General features: G+C 47.3%; 2 protein-coding genes across 2 annotated transcripts in view; both read right to left on the bottom strand.

The window, feature by feature from the left end:
• The window catches only part of LOC135805239 (E3 ubiquitin-protein ligase ZNF598-like), a 7,933-nt gene extending 3,441 nt beyond the window's left edge, over positions 1 to 4,492 (bottom strand). The window contains exons 1-3 of the mRNA XM_065319250.1: positions 3,999 to 4,492; positions 1,437 to 2,257; positions 833 to 944 (exon numbers count right to left, since the gene is read on the bottom strand). Of these exons, the coding sequence (XP_065175322.1) occupies positions 833 to 944; positions 1,437 to 2,257; positions 3,999 to 4,145 (1,080 nt within the window). The 5' untranslated portion in view covers positions 4,146 to 4,492. The remainder of the gene's footprint in view (positions 1 to 832; positions 945 to 1,436; positions 2,258 to 3,998) is intronic.
• Positions 4,493 to 7,402: 2,910 nt separating this feature from the next.
• On the bottom strand, positions 7,403 to 21,921 carry LOC135805241 (diacylglycerol lipase-alpha-like). The gene is made up of 14 exons (XM_065319252.1): positions 21,530 to 21,921; positions 18,398 to 18,834; positions 16,530 to 16,807; positions 16,128 to 16,211; positions 15,354 to 15,478; positions 13,970 to 14,123; positions 13,500 to 13,583; positions 13,201 to 13,269; positions 12,722 to 12,832; positions 12,023 to 12,150; positions 11,190 to 11,258; positions 10,065 to 10,137; positions 8,835 to 9,196; positions 7,403 to 8,478 (listed from the first exon to the last, which is right to left on the bottom strand). The coding sequence occupies exons 1-14, from the start codon at positions 21,691 to 21,693 to the stop codon at positions 8,295 to 8,297; spliced, it is 2,322 nt and encodes a 773-aa protein (XP_065175324.1). The 5' UTR covers positions 21,694 to 21,921; the 3' UTR covers positions 7,403 to 8,294.

The raw sequence follows: 21,921 nt of genomic DNA on the forward strand, positions 1-21,921 counted from the left end.
TTCCAAATACGATATTTCTCACCTCATTCTGAGAATATCTTTGGTTATAATCAACCGATTTTCACACTCTTGGGCATTCTGGAAAGCTCTCCACGAGCTGCGTACAATGAGCTCAAACTGGACACTACTGAGATCACATATCCAACGCCAGGGTGCTTCAAATACTCCCCATCGCTGGGTATCCGAGAAAATTCTTTCCTCGTCAGCCATTTCTCACTCCTTCATCGTAAACATTTCAAATTCGTTGTCCTGGGTTTCTTTTTATGCTGCCCACGCGCTCAAAACATGCACAGGTGACTCAGCATGTCAGGAGAGGGAAAATCCCCAGCTCAAGGCCAGTCACTCAGAAAAAAGATCGACTTTTGCCGTTACTGAAATGTCGAGCGCGATATCTTTGGAATGCGGCATCGCAGCTCTTCGCCGATTGTTGCAATGAACAGCTGGGCTCTTCGGCTTCTTCCTATATATTTAGTTTTTGAGATTCCGTCAAGAATTGATCAAGTTACGAATGTTTTAGTGCATGCATGTCCATCGACCAAATTCGGTCGATTCATGTACACACAGAAGGTAAAGGGTTAAAGCGGCAATAATTATTATTTACAGTACACTTCAAGAAACAAGATATAGGCCTCCATTGTTAGCACAGCGTACGGTAAAGTCACAACACAAAGTACTGAAACCACGTCAACCAAGTAGGTTTACAAAAGACTGAAAGAGACAATCTTGTACAAGCGAGGTGGAAGAATTCCTGATATGAAAAGAAAATTACCATGGATGTAAGAACCATCAGTTTCACACTTAAACGACTTTGACAACAGTTCTCATTCCGTACCTTTTTTCTGGATTGTGCTGAAGCTCCGGTGGTACTCGCAGCATGCCCATTTTCTAAGCTAAGTGACATTGCCACCCCCAACCTTAATTCTTCTTCCTCAGTAGCAGGGTTCCTACAAAGCAATATAAACACATGCACATACATACATACACATACACACACACGCATGCACACACACATACATACACACGCACACACACACACACACACACACATACATCACACATGGCAAGGAATGAATATACACGAACACTAAAAACTTGGTAAAAAGCACCACTTGTCATTGCATGGTACATGGTGGTGAAGGCACAAACCAATCACACGCTTTGAACTTGTCAATGGAAGAGCAACATACATGAGCACGCATGCGCATGCATACAGACACGTACACAGACACACATGTGTACGCGCGCACACAGACACACACGAACACACACATTTATACTTCTCTTGCTCACTGCCAAAACTGCACACACAGACACACGCATGCACACACAGACACACATGCACAGCTGCGCGCGCACACACACACACACACACACACACACACACACACACACACACACATACACACAGACACGCACACACACACAGATGACATTACCTTGCACTGCTTGCAGCAGCATGACGACCATCTTCCCTAGCTTCAGCGGCGTGCCGTCTGTGATTGCCCGGCTGTCGGCGCCCACCGCTACGGCCAGTGGCACCGTCATCGAGGCAATCAGGAGATGCACCACCGCCTGCGGTAGGGTAGGCAAACAGACTGGTCACATCAACTTGCCGCATCTGCCGAGCCTCACTGCGACTCTTTGCGCCGCTGTGCTCCTTGGCATTGTGGGCCTGCAGGTCCAGCTTGTTGGCAAAGACGTTGGTGAATTTAGCACTGGCACAGTGGTCCAAGGTGCACAAGTAATGCGCCTCCGCAAAGTGATCGCGTACACCTTCGTAGTCCGCAAAGTAGAGCTGCTTGTTCTGCCGCTCGCATATGTGGCACCAGAAGTGCTTTCTACGCAAATGCTCGTACAGTGTGTCTTGGTCGAAGTAGCGCTGGCAGCAGAAGCCGCACTCGGGATGTCCACGATGACTCGTACCAGACTCTTCATCATCACCATCACCAACACGCCTGTGGCGGGCTAGGCTTGCGCGACTGTAGAAGCGTCTCTCCTCTGGATACAGCATGAGATTGTCCTCGCAGATGTCGCAGCTGAACTGCTCATGCTCGCGGCGCATGTGATCCTTCAGCACAGCGAACGACGGGTCTGGCTGACGCCTATCACCACACACATTACATCTCGCCTCGAACAGCACACTGAAATTACTACGCAGCGAGCGATCTTCAAACCTGATACCCAGATCACGGTTGCCAGGAAGGGAGTTCAGGTCTTTAAAGCTGGAAAAGTCCCGGCCGCTCTTGGTCGCCACAACCTTAAAAATGAAGGAAAACAGCAAAAAAACCGGCGTAACATCAGCCATTGCCTCAACATGACCAAGCAGAAGTATAAGAATGGGTGGATGGATAAGAAAGATGTGTCCCAGTAGGCCAGTACCAAAAACTGTTCTCCTGTTCACGTGGGTCTACTGCGCTAGCTGCATATCTGTTGCTAGAGGAATACGTAGCTGAAACAAACAGATATGATGCATAGGACTAGAGATGCATCCTCGCAGGATTTTGAAATTGGATATGGCCATTATGGGGAAATGATCGGTCCTGTGGCCGACTTGGGGCCGCACCACCCCTCAAGAGCTGGCTCCGGGACTTTTTTAGGTTGCACATCTAATGTCCCTATGCAGAGACGGGTCTAGCTGCTCATAACACCAATAGAAACCAGGCACCTGACCGAGGTGTTGAACATTCCGAATTTCGAAGTTTCGACAGAAACTGGATTGAAAAGTCAAAACTCTGGGAAAGTTGAACTGAAAACTCCACGAAGTCGAAAAATTATCGCCAACTTGTTAGAAGCCGAACGCGCGCCAGCCTCGACCAGTGCCACCAGTGGGCACATGGGTGCTGTGACACAACACGTCCACGCATGTTCCGCATACAAAGTCACGGCTAGCTCCTTTGAAATTGCACAGTGCTACACCCCGTCAGAAAAGAATAGAGTTTCCACTGTTCTGCTGCAGAAGATTCAACTGCATGAATAGTCGACATGCAGTCAATTTTTTCTTCAGACTTTTCCCGTTTGTGTCTTTCCCTCAAACTAGCAAAGCTTTTTTTTTTAAATTATTTTTTATTTCGCTCCTGCTCTTGTAGCAGTTGAGCACTCTTGCGTGGGGTAGTGCCTTTGCTGTTTGCGTTATGCAGAGCTCACTGACTTGTCAGTTTGAGTACTCTGGCAAGGTACATTCGGGCCTGGTTTAAATCTGGCTTTGGAAAATTTATTTTTCATTGCTACCAGGTTCGGCCTCATTTCCTCTGTGCTACGCTGACGAGTCCACAAAGGACGAAACAGTTCTGTCCGCAGATTGAGTTATATTATATGTCTAAATTTAATTTAGGTTACACCCAAAGGCACTGGAGTATGCGGAGTATTGGAAGGGATACTCCAGTCGTCTAATTCTAATTTAGCTACACTTGAAACCAAGAGTACATAAACCAGAGTGTGCAACTCGGGATGGTTCCTGTGGGAGCGTAATTCGTGCACTACGTCATTTCTGTCAGCATGGTGAGCCATAGGTACGGTGAAAAGTTGCGTAACCAGTCGCGGTGGTGCAGGTCACTGAGTTTGTCCTGATTTCGGTTTTTTGATACGGATAGCCTGGTGACTTTACTTGTCGGTGGATGTACGCAGCGTACACAGTCACACAAAACACCGAAATACTGAAACTGGACGTCTAAAATCAAGCAAACTTGGCTGATTTCCGGGCTATGAAACATGAAAATTTGAGCTGTATGCAAGTCGCGGCTTGGCTGACCTCATCAGGGTGACGTAGTGCACGAACTGCGCTGTTTCAGATCAGATATGCAGAGTTGCACACTCTGGTTTATGTACTCTTGTTGAAACCCTAAGGCTAAGACCTCTGATACCAAAATTTGAGCGCACAAAGTCATTGTACTTATTTGTACCTACCGTATTAAAGGCTATAAGTCATAACGGCTTTATACAAGTAAAACATTTCTCTCATGATAAACAGGCAGGTGAAAAACTGAACGTGGAAATCCTACCTGAGGTAGGTCTTCACGACACACGGGACAGAGAGTCGACTTCGCGAGTTTCCTCAAACGTGCACTGCATCGAAGGCAGACAGGATGGTTGCATGAGCCTACGACGAACACCTCCTGACCAGTTCCACAAATTACGCAGTCCTCCATTTCCGAACAGACTCTCTTGAAAACAAGCTACATGTAGTTACAGCGTGACTTTAGTAATAGTGAACACCACTACAGACACTACACTCGCAGGAAGTTATGGCTGTTGACAGAGAGTTTTAGGGAAATCAAGAGAATATGAGCACATCGAGCAAACACTAAGTCTTATTGAGTGTGAGGTCTCTGCAAAGTTTGGCGTATTATATTATCCCACTGGATCATGGAGATTACTAGAAAAAGCAATGACTGAAACGGGCTGCTTAGGCGTGTTGATAGCAGCTCAACAAGCTCAACACTAATGCTAGCCAATGCCAAGGTCACCACCACAGACGCAAAATGTCAAAGAGACTCCCTGACATGATCTTGACTCGGGTTTGTGCATTTCCATTCCAGTTGTTCAGCGCATCATGACCATGATGACTGAACGGTTGAAAAATTGCGTATGACCTCATTGAGTCATTCTAGCCAAGCCAAAAAAGGTGCGTTCGAAATTTCGTTGAAGGCGAAACCCAAAATGCGATGACATCGACACTGCACTAGCACTAGTGCACTGAGTCTGTGCATGCCGAATACTATTACATGCATGCATGTTGTATGTCGATAATTATGTCGACATGTTACCATGGTTACTGACCTACTTCTACCGACGTAGACCTGTCGTCTGTCGACCAGTGCAGTGTCATACCAGCCTCGGGAATCGTAGATCTACATGTATGCTGCCGAATTGTTGGAGCTGTGTTGGTCGGCTGGCACGGCATGGCATGGGTAAGTGTAAAAATCACCATCTGGTGAATACATGTATACAATCATCATGATCATTATTTTTATGTCACTAAACACTTGAAGAAAAGTCTTCATCGATCAGTCCATGCATTTGCAATGGTTAGAAGAAATGTGCCACTGAACAAGAATTTTCACTTTGGGGATTCATAATGATTTCAGTACAGTCAGTAAAATGTGGGCACAAGTTCTCCTTGTCAGTTTTGTGCTAGATTGTGCACGTCTAGACTGTTCAAAATCTGGTTCAGTTGGTGGACTCGATCGCATAACTTGTACCCCCCCCCCCCATGTCAGAATCAGAACATGCGTTGCACACATATTAAACGGCTATGGTGATAAACGTGGCCGAGCACCATTGTGGTGGATAGATACGATTCGACACGACCTGAATGCAGCTGATCTCTCTGTGGACCCAACGTAGGAAGAGCTTTCCTACGGAAATCCGTAGAGAGATTTAGGTATGCAAGTTGCCCTTGCTCCCCGGCACGTACGACATACGGATTTTCATACGTAATTACGTAGAGCGAAACCTCCCTATTATTAGTGATAAACGCGGAGAGCAGGTGCATGGGCATGCATGTTCACCTGAAAGGCACGACCGTGACTTCCACACGACCACAGTACATTGTGCAATACACTGTCCCCGGGGAAAATCGCGATTCCGCGGCCGCATTTTTTCCGCGTTTTTGTTGCACTACACGTACACACAGTGCACTGTTCGGTCAGCAACGTCTCATCGTGGCGGCTTTGTTCTCAAATATGACGAGTGCTTACACCAGAGACTTGTAACTGATTGATTTCACTACATACTCACTGAAAATTGCCTCATATCAACTGCAAACTTGCCGCATATCAATAATATTCACCGCATATTTACTGCAAATTCACCGCAAATTATGCCATATTATGCCGCGTTTTTCCCCCGCGTTTTTGCGATTTTTTTCCGCGATTTTCCCCGGCGACAGAATACAGTGTCACTTGCATACACACATCTACACACATGACCATGTGGACATGGTCGCTCACGTCATGTATGCATACATGTACAGTCATGTTCATGCGATATCGTTTGTAAGGATGCATCGGATATACGGTCTGTAGTGATAAAAACGCTGAAAACAAAAACAAAAAAGGTATGTACGCTATAACCGATACAGACTACATTGTAAAAACTAAAAGGGTGGCATCGCCCTTTCTCGCAGGGGTTGGGATGTTCAGACCATATTCTGAAACTGCAGCCAGTGATTTTTCTGTCCCAGGGGAAAATCGCGGAAAAAATCCCAGAATTTTCGGTGTAATTTGCGGGTAAATATGGCATTATTTGCGGTGAATTTGCGGTATGAGACGTTGCTGACCGAACAGTGCACTGTGTGTACGTGTAGTGCAACAAAAAAGTTCAAAAACGCGGGGAAAATCGCGGAAAACGCGGTCTTTTAAAAATCGCAAAAAAACACACGGAAAAAACGCGGCCGCGGAATCGCGATTTTCCCCGGGGACAGGTTTTTAAGGATTGAGAGAACTTCAAATTCAAAGTAATCAGTCAGGGAAGAGAGCTGCCTGAAAACAGTGAAAAGCCAAAAAATGGCAACCCTACCAGGGCTCAAACCTGGGACATTGCTTGTCATGAGCAATGGACACACGTGGCATATTGCCACTCTTCGGGCAGTTCACTTACTAGTACCTGACTCTGATCACTTTGAATGGGTGCACTGCATGTTGGTGCCTTGCATGTACGGTGCTAGATATAGTGAAAACAACAACTATGCATTGTGTAACCCCTGCAAATCCTCCTCGTTTGCCATTGCTGAGGCGGGGAAAGTCAAAGGATAGGGAATCAGAAATTCGGCCGGGACAGGCTCTCTGACTCGACAAGTGAATTAAATGGCCTATAGTCACACATAAACATGGTTAAAAAGGAACAAATTGTGAAATGGAGGATGGGAGGGTTGGTCACGTCAGCTTAAATTTGACCACAATCCAGTTTTTCATTAATATTCCGAATTTGGGGCCGGCCCATAAAGCCAAACCATGGGCACACGTTTCACACCCCGAGTTGAGCTGCCGCCTCTCACACCCTGAACCCAGCTGCTCACTGCACACTTCCACCATGGTAGTATCTGTGGCGTAGTTCTCCAACGAGTGTTCGGATTTCACTGGGCACCGACCATGCGGCACAGCGCTATGAAGTGTACGAGTATGGGTTTGTGTCTCTACAAGGCCCACACTACATGTATTTCCACGGCTAGCTGCAGTGCTGATCAACATAGCTAGTCTACATTGTAACTGTTATGGGGGTACTGTTCATCTACAGCACCTGGCAAAATGTGGCAATCGATGCTAGCCACGTACACTGCGTGTGTAGCGGCCAGGAAATGTTTGCTCATTGACGCATACGCATTTTTTTTTTCTCTACAGCCGCAAAATCCGTATCTACATGCCATGCACCGCAACACAACTACACACAGCCGAACAGAGTGGTCTGAGTGGTCTATACATTGATTGTAGTGAGAATAGTTCCTGGGTCAGTGTGGAATGCATTCTTGATAATGTGAAGCTGCACAGATGACCTATGGGAGAGGAGTGTGGAATAATTGGAAACTTCTAGTTCCAATACTGATATAAGTTACTCTCAATTGCTAACCACAAATTGCGAATATGTCATTGAAAAATCCAATCCTAATCGAACGTGTAGTCCAGCGGCGTTTAATTTATGTCTGATGAGATATATCTACAGCACTCTGTTTGCAAAATATTGCTCGTATGAGAGAGAGAGAGAGAGAGAGAGAGAGAGAGAGAGAGAGAGAGAGAGAGAGAGAGAGAGAGAGAGAGAGAGAGAGAGAGAGAGAGAGAGAGAGAGAGAGAGAGACAGCTGTGGAGTGCCACCGTTCCACAAAAGTTACTGTGTGTGCTAACTTAGGTCTGTTTATAGGAGCTCATTGTAGCAATAGACTCATACGCGGAAGTGCAATAGTATGACTGGTTGCGCTGGGCTATTGCCAGCATGCCGGGCTTGGCATGATGCATATCTTATAATGTCCATACCTGAAGGACACAGCACGCTCAACTGTGGCATCTCGTGGCATCGCTCCTGCCGCTTGATATACCACTGCATTGGCAGGTCAGCAGTTTGCAGTGCCATGTACCACATACAGCCCACCATGTGACAGAGTGGCAGATACACGCATGCTGCATTGGCCATGATCAGCAGGGCATTGCCAGTACACCATGGCACTTGCCCGATGATACGATCAAGTTGCACGCTACTCCTCTGCCAGCAAGAAGCCTGGCAGCTCATGTATGGTGGTGAACCAGACAAACACTTTGGCGAGCCCTCCAGCTGCAAGATGTGAGTATTGTGCCGGCAACACACCACTAGTGCACTGCAGCCGTGCGTGTGACTATGAGTGATTTCTGGTACAACTGAAACAGTGCATCGCGCACTCTTTGCGGGACATGATCTTTGATGATTTCGGGGTTGAGAGCAATACTTGACAGGGCATCGAATGGTACCCATCGAGGCAACCAGACCGGATCTTGCTCGCCACAGCAGCAGACGCTAGACAAAGTGATCAACAGGCAACATGGATGCATTGGTAAGTATGGGGTCTATGCCAGTACTGTACTAGCGGTAGTGACCATGCCCCATGGTCATGACAAGCGGCTGTTTGTGTGGTTGTAGCAGCACTGTTACCGGCTGCATGGCCTGGTCGCCCATTCGGTACGGAATGCATAGGTTGTCTGGCCGGCATGACGGCAATGAAATGTGTGGTGCACATTGTGCATGCCCTGCTACAGCACCTGCACTCAAGCCCATCATCCACGCCATCTCTGCTCTGAAGTACTATGGCAATGATCCATACAGTCCACTAATGACTCTCAGAATTGTCCAATGCAGAAATCACATGCACTCACCTCATGTCCTCATCCTGCTGGACAAGATGCATGACACGGCCAGGCGGGTACATTGCGGGGTACTTCTCCCGGGAATATCCCCCCGGTCTTGCCTGTGCTGCCGTGCCCGCTTCTGCTGTGCTACCATAGCCGATGGTTGTTGGACTGGACGGCTGCCTGGTCAGAATGGCGGACATTTGCATGTCACGTTGCAGGACAGGTTCCCTCTCATCACCGTCATCTTCGTCCGCTTGATCGGTGCCCAGCAAGGGCGTGGAGGCGGTTGCACGCAGTGACGAGTCAGCGAAGCCAGTGTCGAATGTTTGGCAACACGGCAGGCAGGGTAATCGTGTGCTGCAGCAGGCGGTGCAGAAGATCTCGGCCTGCAAAGGAGAAAACAAGTTGAAGACGCTATGTTTTTGCTGAGGTTAGACCCTAGCCTGGGAGTTGTTCTGTCAAGTACGGGTAACGGGTATGAGTAGGGACTCAGTGATACATGCACTCTGGCATAGTGTGATTTACTCCACCTAACTGCTACGTGCTTGTTAGAGTGTAAGCAAGTTGCCTATGAATGAATTATGTACATAAAGTGAAGCAAGTTGCCTATGAATGAATTATGTACATAAAGTGAAGCTGTATGAGGCGTCCCTCAGAATTTTAACTACATGAAGTAGAAGATTCCTCTGCAACACCTACATGTATGTTGTGCAGTTACGATTATTTAGAGAAACCGCCAAACTACCCCCCCCCCCCCCGTCCCGTGCCTATGGATACTCTGTGGAAAGAAATTTCCTCGACTAATAAATAGTACATAGCAGACGCCCTGAAACCAACATTATAATTAGAAAACTCGCACAACACTATAGGCATTGAGAACACTATAGGCATTGAGAACACTATAGGCATTGAGAACACTATAGGCATTGAGAACACTATAGGCATTGAGAACACTATAGGCATTGAGAACACTATAGGCATTGAGAACACCATAGGCATTGAGAACACCATAGGCATTGAGAACACCATAGGCATTGAGAACACTATAGGCATTGAGAACACTATAGGCATTGAGAACACTATAGGCATTGAGAACACTATAGGCATTGAGAACACTATAGGCATTGAGAACACTATAGGCATTGAGAACACTATAGGCATTGAGAACACTATAGGCATTGAGCACTTTCGCAGAACCTAAGCCTACTGCCTCTGTACACTATAGTTTGGAAAGCTGCGGCTTGCAGCACCCACCTTGGACTGCTTCGTTTGTGCAAGAACGGTGTGGATTTCCCTTGCCAGGACAGCCAGTGCAGGAACTGTTAGTCTGCCAGAGACGGAGCAACGAAAGAAACACACTAGGGCGATCACTCAACCGCTTGACATGATCATCTACTACTGAAATATATGAAAGGTTTGTTCACTCAAAGCAAGGGCATATAGCCGAGCACATCAATTGGAATTTTACGAGATTCCCTGGGCATCTATGAGCATTGTGCACACACTAGTCACTAGACATGCACAGAACTGTTGCTATTTCTTTGCTGGTTTGTGGCTAGCATGTAAAGAATATCTCCTTCCAGAACGACTCGCGGTTCTGTGCATGTTCTGAGCATGCACAGTGTGACTGGATGCGGAAAGGGATTAAGTACAGTTGCAGGTGAGTTGGCTAGCCACCCGCCAATGCCTAATTGTCACCTGATGAATGCCTGTTGAGTGTGTGTGTGTGTGTGTGTGTGTGCGTGTGTGTGTGTGTGTGTGTGTGTGTGTGTGTGTGTGTGTGTGTGTGTGTGTGTGTGTGCTCTACTCGTGGATTCCAAATCCATAGCTGCCGAAGATGGCTCTCTCGGCGTGCCAATTGAACATGGTCCCTGATCTCTCGGCAGACTGCCGACTTTCTGCCGTCGCTCGTCGTTTCCATGTTGTCGGCCCCGCAAGGGGACACGTGACCGTAATGGCAGTGTTTACCAGGACCAGGACCAGGTGTGTGCATGTGCATGTGCATGGATGTGCGTGCGCGCGCGTGTGTGTGTGTGTGCGTGCGCGCGCGCGTGTGTGTGTGTGTGTGTGTGTGTGTGTGTGCATGTGTGTGTGTGTGTGTGTGTGTGTGTGCATGCGTATCACTGTACTAGTACCACAGTAAATGCATCAGAAGTTCAGAACCTTACAATGAATACCTATCAGAACCTTACAATGAATACCTATCAGAACCTTACAATGAATACCTATCAGAACCTTACAATGAATACCTATCAACACAACCAGCATACAGTGATGAGACTGATAATATCCGTTGGAAAGTCCCTCTTAACGTCTACGGTCGCTCCCCTGTATATGTCCGGCCGCATTGCTATGAGTGCAGCATTGGCTAATGCGTACCTTCCAACAATGTCGTAACCCAGTATGACAGAAATGGTGAACTCGGCGGCAAATCTTGTACAGGCCTCACTGTGGGGAGTAAAATCACAGACACATGTGGCAAGCACATCAGGGAATGCAAGCTGTTCGGCTGAAAATTCACGTTTCCCACAAAGACGTGATCAGCACACAGCTAAAACAGTACCGGATTTGCCTGGCTGTGGGTTTGAACGCTCTCCTGCATGTATATCATGGCTGTACAGTCAGACCTCGCATAACCGCACACATCTGTTTTCCAGAAAAATATCCGGTTAGGCGAGGGAACCGGATAACTGAACACACATACTGGATATATAATATGCATGTGGCATGTCAAAAGCAGTGGCATCGTACATACATGTAGACGGGTCCTATGCAGTGCAACTAGCGTGCACAGTATGTAAAACAAGCGAGAAAAATGACAAGTGCATGCAACTGAGTGCTGTCCACATGCACCCAGCAGGTCAAGGACCTCATTTGCCTGTACAACTCCCTGATTCTAGCTTCTGCAAGGCACATGCAACCGGATACGACAAAGCTTTTTGTACACATTTCAACCAGTTTGTACACAAAATCATGCACCGGTATGCGGATCGCGAGGTCCGGTTATGTTGTATGCATAACATATGCTGCACATCGGTAACCAGCGATTTTCTTCCGGATGGCGAGGGATCCGGATAAACGAGGACCGGATAAGCGAGGTCTGACTGTACATCACAACATTGTACTCAGGTGCATGTACTGTATATGTGTAGGCCATGTACACACACACACACACACACACACACACACACACACACACACTCCATACTAACTTCATCAATGCGCCCGGCGGCGAGTAGGCATAGCAGCGCACGTTTGGGTATTCGTTGCGATAGAGAATGGACAGGAGGGCGGCCACGCCAGCTCCCAAGGAGTGCCCCACTATCACCAACTCGTATCCCTGAACATCAAGACAAGGAGAAACACACTGAAGTTATATCTTGATATGTTTGTGTTCCACTTTCTCTCCATGTGAATAGGTAAGCTAGGCCCAGGTACTCGTACTTTGTATGTGATATACCATAGCCCATAGGCTATAATTAATATGGGGCTATATTACCCTGACGTTCCGGTGGTACAGACTGCATATGGTTACTCTCCGGACATGCTGCGGTTACCACCATGTAATGGCAATGTTGCACAGAGCGTCTACAACGAAGGCAGCACTGACTAATAAAACAGAGATGTACGTGGGTATGAACGGGTGTACTCCATACGTCTTTGTGCTGCCCCTGTTTAGCACAGCACCGCCGAGAACAGCACAGAGGAGCATAGCCAGTGGCCGGCAATGGCAATGAAACAGAGATGCATGTGCGTATGCGGCATGGGTGTACTCTATAGCTTCTATTGACACCACGGCGGTGGACTTGCGCCCAGTATGCCAGACATGCACTGCTACCCTGTGTGCCACCAGTTTGTTTTTAGGCTTCTAGGACAAATGCCAAGGCTGTGGCAAACCCTGCGGGACTCACCGAGCCCTGCTGTGGTGCTCTCTGAAAAGCACGTTTGATCGGGTGCCAGCCTGCATCCAGTTCTATTTGCTGCATTTTCTCCTTGATCGTCCGAGCACTCCTCAGCATTCCCTGAAGGCATACAGGTAGCAAGACCAGATCACCGACTTTAGAAAGAAAGAAATTGAAGTGCATTGCAGGGCAGTTTGAGTCGTAGCGGTTAGCCAAAGACTTTTAAAAAATGCTCAAAATAGTAGTTGAAAGTACTTCAATAAATGAAATACATTGGTACCTCTTGCCTACTCTCCGTATACTGAATACATCATCAGTTCCTCACCAGAAAGCCACATGTACATGCATACACCGAGAGCGCACGAGGTAAATCAACTCAAACCAGGAGGCGTCCACCACATTGCAGCACGGTTCTTCTGCATTGGAGTCCATTCCTGCGCACCTGATAACAATAGTTATGTTCTTTGGGGGGGGGGGGGAGCTTTTACCTTGTGTGCCTTGAGACCAGGGTGACCTTCAATTTCCTCCTGCTGTGCTCGAAGATCCGCAAGGGCATCCTGCAATAACGAAAAGCACAGGGACACACATGACGACAGGTCCCTGGTAAGTAGCAAGTGATGCACCAAGACTTGCCACCGGTACCAAGAAGATCAAACAATGCATGGAATCTCCAGCCATAATGTGAGAGCTGTACACCGTAGGGTATGTATACAAATGTTCTCCATGTATCTCCCGGCAAGAAAGCGCACCAGTTGCTCATCCAGGACTACCCCCAGACAAACCCTACCTCAAGCGATAGTGTTCCACGGATGCTGACAACCACAGCTTGGTGAGAATGGTCAAGAGCCACGAAGAACGGTAAGTCTTCAAACTGTACCGGCACACACAGAGTGGAGAAGGAACCCAGCTTCAGCGTATAACATACCGACAAGAGCACGTAACTTTTTTTCTATGCAGTACCCGGCACAGTGGAGTAAGTCTGGTTTGTGCAACTCTGAGTTCAGGCACCATCAACAATCGCAGCTCTCTGATCATCAGATTAAACATCCTGAGTCATTCTGAGTTTCTGCAAATGCAATTGCGGGTACAGGTACGTGGTATAATTATTCTCATCTGCCCATTCTCTACTTTTAACTCTTAGGATGCATTCTCTGCAGATATCATGTTTATTTTAATGCACCAGCAACTGACCAATCTGTCATAAACTCCCCCCTGTACAAAGCAATAGTAAATATGAAACAAGCACAGCACACTCACCTCTCCTTTATAATCTGCATAGATGATGTCATCATATTCAACTCCAGTCCAGCCGATCACGGCAGCTGTGTTACAGTGTGAGCCGATGCAGTCATGCAAGATGACCGGCCTTGGCTGTCCACCGGGCTGGTCTGACTGGCATTCTATACAGCAACTGTGTGTGTGTGTGTGTGTGTGTGTGTACGCGCGCGCGCGTGCGTGTGTATGTGTGTGTGTGTGCGCGTGTGTATGTGCGGATTTTGTCGCATGAAGGAAAAGAGAAAGAAATAGGAGGAAGAAAAAGGAATTCTACGACGTGAAACTGAACTTTGCCGGCATGCAAGTCTCTTCACCATACACAGCATCGAGCATACACACACTGAATTGTACATTGCACAATTTTGCCAGTGGTGTACACCCCATAGCTTCCTTACATATTAGGCCATCATTTTTTATATCTATGTTTCGCGTCAGTTCAACTTCCAGAATCATATGCGAGAGGTGGAAAAAAATAAAAAGTTGCAAAATAATAAAAAAGGCTCATCAGAGGTGTATGCACTGTACATAGCACAATAGCTCGTGCATGGTGTACATTCGAAAGAAAAATCGTACATCGAAGCACAACATCTGGGTTATCAGCAAGAGTAAATATTCACTTTGGACAGAGGAGGCATCCGTTGGTGCCTATGCTTCGCTGGATTATTGTACTCAGACTTCGGCAGCGGTGCAGCAAAGACCTCCGGAACGACGCATCCTCTCAACTTCAGGCGATCAATGCTGTCTGGTGTTAGCTCATAGAATATTGCTCCCAGATGCCGAACAAACGATTTGCCGACGCTGGCCTAGAGGCCATTTCTGAATCTCAGCTTCGCCGTATGCAACCAGTCCACACTGATGACTCGTACAATCGTACACTCACCGTGCATGTAAGATTTTTTATTTTTTTCTGAAAAAAATCAAAACGTATGCGTGCGGACGACGCGAAACATAGCTATAAAAAATGATGGCCTTAATCTAAAGACAAAACCATTTTATTAATCTAAAGATACAGAGCAGCTAGTATTGATGCCTCCGGTGATACACAGCATATATTCAAGATTCACTTATTGAACACGTTGATCATTACTCACCACAAGGAAAACTGTACTCATACGATACTACAAAACATGTCATGTGCATGTAGTTGGATATGCGGCTCACGGTGCTCCATTATTTGCACAAGATTGCAGTGCGCTGTTTCATTGGCCAGTGTACTGATCAAAGGTTCAGTTTAGCAAACACGATGATCATAAAGCCTTGTAAACCTAAGGAGTATACAATCATGCATTGTACGGTACATGGTAAGAGATCAATTCGACTTGGAACTGAATGAGAGTGAGAGCAACACAGCCGCGCAGACACCTACCGGCAGTTTGGAACAAGCATGCAGCAACCATTGATGGGACCTTCAAATGCCATGAACGGCCAGCCATACGAGGCAAGCGCGAAATTCATGAAATGCGTGACTTGCTCAAAGGCCTCTCGGCTGGTCTGCGGTGCAGCGTAACAGATTATACCAGACAACAGAATGATTTCCATCGCATACATGTACACTACACCAAGTACATAATGGTACATATACCCATGTTGACAGTAGTGGCTGGTAGAGACTGGACATGATGACATCATCGTGACATCAGCACCACATAATGCGCACACAGAAGGCAGGTTACTGGTACATGACCCATTTCCTCCTTTCCCCTTTCCTTCGTCTTTCGAAGCGAACATCAGCAGCGCTGCTGGTGCCCTGCTACTGGCATGGGGTTCCGCCCCGGCCTAGACTGAATGCTGAGCATAAACCCGGCATCCTGGGAGGTAAATCACGTACGCTGTGATGGGGAAGGGCCAGAAATCTGGCATACCATATTATGTTACCTTTATTTTACTTCACCATAGGTACATGTATTGCTGCCTTCTTGCTGTGGATCATGAATGATCTCCTAGGCTATGATTAAATATTTCCACCAAGATTGGAATATTTCCACTAAAACCCAGGCACATGTAGGGGGTCCGGTAGACCTAGGTACCCGTGACTTCGAGGTGCGGGTGAGAGAGAGATATGAGTGTCGTGTGATCCGCGTAAGTCACTACCCCGGCATGCTACTACATGTACATGTAGTCACCATGGTCATTGCCTTACCCTGCTTTCCAACGAGACTGAACCAAATTCACTGCTGGGATAGATGACGCTGCCATCTCTACCGGTGCTCCGCCATGCCTTGCACTGCAAGGACAGTAAGGACAGTAAGGACAGTAAGGACAGTAAGAAGGTTAAAAATACAATCTTAAAAAGCATGTCAACTGCATGGACTGCATGGACTGAACCAAAACTTCTTCTCTTGACAACAGTTAATGACACACATTGACCGAGATAATGTGATGTACTTGTTCACGTTGTAGGTGATAGCGGTCCATTGCGGAAAAGCATTACCATTACGGACTGTTGCACTTTAAAATCTAGTTGTTTAGACAACCATCACAGAGAATGGTGCCATGCCTTATATTATCAATAAGGTTATTACTTTATTATGCATCAGCTTACAGGACCATACTGTGCAGCGGGTAGCATCTCGTCGAACATGTCATCATCCTCGCCACGCAGCCTCTGCAACTCCGCAACCAATGTCAGGCCGGCGAAGATGTCGCTCGGCACAATGGTGTCGTTGAAGAAAGTTGCGAGAAGGCGCGTCACCTCCATCAGCGTTGCGCGGAATTCTGGCTGCGGACGGCGGCACTCAGGTACACACGCGCAGCAGCACAGGCCACAAAGTCGTAGCCATGCCCGCTGCCGAGCCCTGGTTGGAGAGCGCTGTCGCCCCACTTCACACAATCATGATACCGATATGTGGCATAAAATAGCAGTAGAAATATGAGGAGAAAGGACAGCAGGGTGTGGACATTAGTAAGCCTGCAAGCGCAACCTGCTGCCTCCCTCCCTCCCCCCCCCCCCCCCCCCCAATACAACTTGCCGTATTCCTTGGCATGTTATCTGTTTGGCATATGCGAATAATGCCGGCAGAAAATTGGCAGAATTCGGTACTTTTTCTGGTAAGTTTCATGCATGTTTGGTATGTGGATAAAGAAATGGAGCAGAATTCGAGGAATTGCCCGCAATAAGGTTTGTATGGTTCTGCCATTTTCACTGCTTTTTGAGCAAAATCTGCCAGCTTTTCGAGCATTATCCGCACACCCCTACCTTTCATGCACATTATCTTCTTTCCTTCATTCTTTTTTTTTTTTTTTTTTCTTCTCTTGCCATGGCTGGCTAACGCCCCCTCCTTTGCATTGGCTTCTGCCATTGGACGGTGAAATAATAATAATAATAATAATAATAATAATAATAATAATTATTCGATCCGTGAAATGGGGGGGGGGAGCAAAATTCGCCCCTAATTCGACGCTGAAGATCAATCAGTGAATGGCAAATCTCCGACCAGGGAGTAGTAATAATTATTGTATTTTACTACACCCTGGCCTGCTTCCAACTAATGACGGACTAAGTCCTGGATGCTGCTTTCTCCAGAAATATCACATTCTCCATCGAACTTTTAAAGTGGGATTTCTCGAGCCATTTTTCCCCTTCGTCATGTTTGATAGTGCAGTAAGGCATCCTTGATCAAACCTACACTATTCCCCACAAAAACTCAAACCGCACTTCAACGTTACTTTCACTCTTCTACTGCTGTATCCACACTTGCAATGCATGAAAGAAACTTTGCCTTAACACAACGAGACCAATTAACAGCGAGAACTACATTATACAAAACATAGCGAGAACAAACTGCTATGTCTGACGTGTGCTTTCCGGCCATAGACTGCGTTGCTACTTCCTTGCTTCTACCAATGGCGTGTTTGTATGATTCTTTGCTTCTAACAAAACATGTGGAGTGCAATACAAATCATCTGCTGAGCCTGCTGAGGCCTGATGTGACACTTCACAACGCGGAGTTCCCTTGACTAGAAATTTCATTGCAAAATGGCCAATCATGAGACAAAAATTAATAGTCCACTAGCATGTGGATTGGTTTCAGATACATTGTACTTGCAGGTCTGAACCAGTGAGTAGTACCTACTACACTGTAGAAGCCCAATTTAAGTTGCACCTCATACTGGACTAGAAATGACTGTACCGTGTGCACAATATCGATTTGGCAAACCTTGCGCGTATTCGAGGTGCCCAATAAAATGCATGCCTCTCAGGCCCGCCGGAACCAGTCCGGTTGGTCAAGTTATTTATTACCGGACCAACTTGTTGGCCACCAACATGTGTTTAGTGCTGCGGAGGGAAATAGGTATCCAACATTTCCATACCCAAAGTATGAAAGACCACAATACTACCGGACTAATCAAAAACTGCTTCCGGTGGTCCTGCCCCTCATCTTGTCTGTGATTGGTTGCCTACACACTTACCGCCATCAGATGGGTCACTACTGAACAGTCGTGATGAACCTAACCAGTTGATGGCACCCACTCCAATGAGTGTCATGATGACGAAGAACGCCCACGCCATGCCCACCACCACACGGACGAGTTTCAGGTGTGTCTCTTCGCACGGCACGTCACTGAAGCCCTCCCACCAGACCCAGACCGTGCCTACAACGAGCCATGCTGCCTCGGGTACAGCCAGTATCACTCGCACAAGCAGCAACGGTAGCACCGTTTGTCGAGCGGCAACGTCGGACACAGAACCGCTACCACTGGCAACCATGATGACGCCATCCAGCAAGGCAACGAAGCCGGTCATGCCGACTGCAACATACATGTAGAGAGGTAGGTCATTGTCGGGTAGCTGGCAAGAGTCACTGCGATTAATGTAGCGGTATAGGGCAACGGAGGCGGTGGCTACCCTGCACAGACACAGACAGAGAGGCCGGGACAAGCATTCAGACCTTTCTTTTAGTATAGTGTAATCCGTTTGGCAGATTTCCGCTGCATTAGGGAGGGCGCTGGATTAACGAATTTCCAAACATGGGTATCAAATGTCTGCGTTGACATTTGCCACCACCTGATTGCGCTCTGTGGCCGAATGTCAACGCAGAAACTTTCAACGGCCGAATGCTGCTGCTGCTTACCCTCTGGTTAGATATCAAAGTGTGCATTTTTTCTATCAGGGGGCGGGGGTTGCTTTGTTTGCTGTGCAAAGTGTTGTTGCTGTTACTCGGAGTCAAGTTTCATGCGTTCACAATCCGGCGTCAGACAGCACTGACTACAATGACCTAAGGATGTGCTTGACATAGGCTGCAGCAATCATGGGTAATATAGCGTGAGTGCCGAGTGAGGCTGAATGCACGCTATAACAGTGCCGGGGACCCACCAGCTTTGTAGGGGCCGGTCTGAACTTCAGCAGCATGACATAGTGATTGTGATGATTGTCAAACAAGCAGCTGTAAGTGATCTGTGCTAGCCTCAACTACTTGTTAGAAGTGAAGTGTCTTCAGCTACATGTATACTGGACATAGTGTAGCCTGTGGTGAAATCGCCGCCAAGTGTTCGCTGTACTGCGGCAGTGGAGTGATGGCTCCAGGCTGGCCAAGTGTTCGCTGTACTGCGGCAGTGGAATGATGGCTCCAGGCTGGCCTGTATAGCTCAAACGCATGCTGGCGTCACAGGCACTAGGCCAGGATGTGGAAAGAAAGCGAAGACTTAGTACTTGAAGTAGAACCGGACAAAATGTCAGGCGCGAAAAGTGCTGTGGATTTAACGTGCATCCCTGGATCAAGCGGAATTCCGTGATATCAGGACAGTTCTGCTGCACCAAGGGCGTCCGGTTAGGGCAGGTTCTACTGCACATGCACATGCACTGCCTCCTGGCCACCACTGCTACTACATCCATATACAGTGTAGATAGATCATGTGCACCTTCTGAAACGGTCAGAAACACAAGTACTAGTACTTCAAGGAGCAACATGTAAAATAATATGGCAAGTGCCAAAGCCAGTAGTACAATGTCATAATACAATTCTCGGTGTGCCTTTGTGGTACAAGATCAAGAATAGTCTTGAGGATAGTTGCAGTACTTGTGTTACTGTTATCATAATACATCACACATGTAGATACTGACGTGACAATCACAGTTATTGCACTGTGCCGTGTACGACTACAATGTAGTCACCAGTCCGGGACTGCATGTCACCTGCTCTTTGTCGCACAGAGTGTCTGGAAAGCCTTTCGTTTGGGACAGTCACCAGGTCTCAAAGCAAGGGAATATGAAAGTGTCAGTAGCCTGCAGTTTCAATGATGGTGACTTGAATGACCAGATGTCATGCCATCAAGGTAACACCACCAAACTGCACTACAAACTACAAAGCCTCTTCAGTTCAAGTCGGCTTTCCATTTCCCTTACCAGTGTACGTGGTAACCTCGGTGTGTGTGTGTGTGTGTGTGTGTGTGTGTGTGTATGTGTGTGTGTGTGTGTGTGTGTGTGTGTGTGTGTGTGTGTGTGTGTGTGTTTGTGTGTGTGTGCATGGTGCACACATGCAAAACCACACCCAGTCCGTCTTGCGCAATTAATTTAATTAAGCTTGCTTCTGTGTGCCCGCACTGGGTCACATCCACTACACGTGGCACTGGCTCTAGTCTAGGTCAAGAGAAGGTTCAAGATCTCACTGTGTCATCTGTGCCCCCTGCTGCACTGGAGAGAGAGAGAAAGAGTGGACCAAAAGTCCATGGCATGGGCATGGTGGCATGAGCATGGTGGACGGGGATCACAACCGATCACACTCTGATTTACAGTGAGTAACCGCCCTGACAGACTGAGACACTCCATGTCCGATGCCCTCACCAGGTCACTCGACAACTTGAAGACTGCCCCACATAACCGTCACATCAAGATGGACACAGGCGCAGCATGACCAGCCAATCACGGACTACAACGGAAATCTCGAGGTTAGCGGTTACACTGTGACTCTTGGAATCGCCCTCCTACCCCATGGCGAAGCCGGGAGAAAAATGATTGTTGCACAATCTACAAGTAAGTGTTTACTGGAATAGACGGACCGTGGGACCTATCCTACGCATAGATCTACTCCATAGCCGCAGATCTAGAAATGAATGAACAAGCCGATTCCAATCCTATTCCCAATCTCAATATCGAAAACCAAATAACTATGTATTGTTACTTGCCGTAGACAGCATACTGTGTGTTCAAGTGGTGTTGGAAAACACGAGAATCTACAGTTTCTCTGACGGAGCTTATTACAGTGAGCTAGCTCTCAGTCGGCTAACAATATTAGTTAGTTACATCGGGTGACAGCACATGGCCAGACCGATGCCGAATATCTTTCCATTGATCCTGAAGTGCGTGCAACGAGAAGAAAATGTAACCAGTACACGCACGAAATGCCGTTTACTACAACTCTTCGCAAACATAGAGTACCGTGATACGAACTAGATCATTATGCGCTCTGGAACATACGAGAGTCTACATTAATCATTATAGTACAATCATACAAGGGATCAGAAACAGAAACACATGAATCACTCATTGAAATTCGTGTGCGGCAAGAAAGGGCAACAGATGTACCGGTTACTCTAGCCACTTACCACACAAGGCGCAGGAAGACCGAAATCGCTCCGGGAAAGACGAAATCGTCCGTGGCCACATGCAGCGAGCGTCCACATACCTTGATAGCTGCACTGCCAGCACGTCCTTTGCTCGAGTAACAATCTGGGTGACCGTAAAGATCATTGCGCTCTGCGTCGGACATGGTCAAAACTGAACGCTGGGTAGTGATTCTGATGCACTGAGGTAGATCGCCTCAATGCCGAGTTGGTAATCGTGGGTCCGGCTCATACTAATCAATAACGTTTAGTTTACTTACTAAACCAGATCCATCAAACGCCATTGCACTAAGAACCATCGTTTGCAGGCGGAAGGCGCCGTTACACTTAGACTCTTAGTAGTTACAGCAATGAGTTCGACCCCAACTGGCCCA

The sequence above is a fragment of the Sycon ciliatum genome, chromosome 1, assembly GCF_964019385.1.
Source record: "Sycon ciliatum chromosome 1, ocSycCili1.1, whole genome shotgun sequence".
Classification (NCBI taxonomy): Eukaryota; Metazoa; Porifera; class Calcarea; order Leucosolenida; family Sycettidae; genus Sycon; species Sycon ciliatum.

Coding starts and splice junctions, on each gene's coding strand:
- LOC135805241 (XM_065319252.1), bottom strand. CDS start 21,693: ATGTCCGACGCAGAGCGCAATGATCTTTACGGTCACCCAGATTGTTAC. Junction 14,124..15,353: donor ATGCTTGTTCCAAACTGCCG/GTAGGTGTCTGC, acceptor ACACACACACAG/TTGCTGTATAGAATGCCAGT. Junction 9,197..10,064: donor CACAAACGAAGCAGTCCAAG/GTGGGTGCTGCA, acceptor TCTCCTTTGCAG/GCCGAGATCTTCTGCACCGC.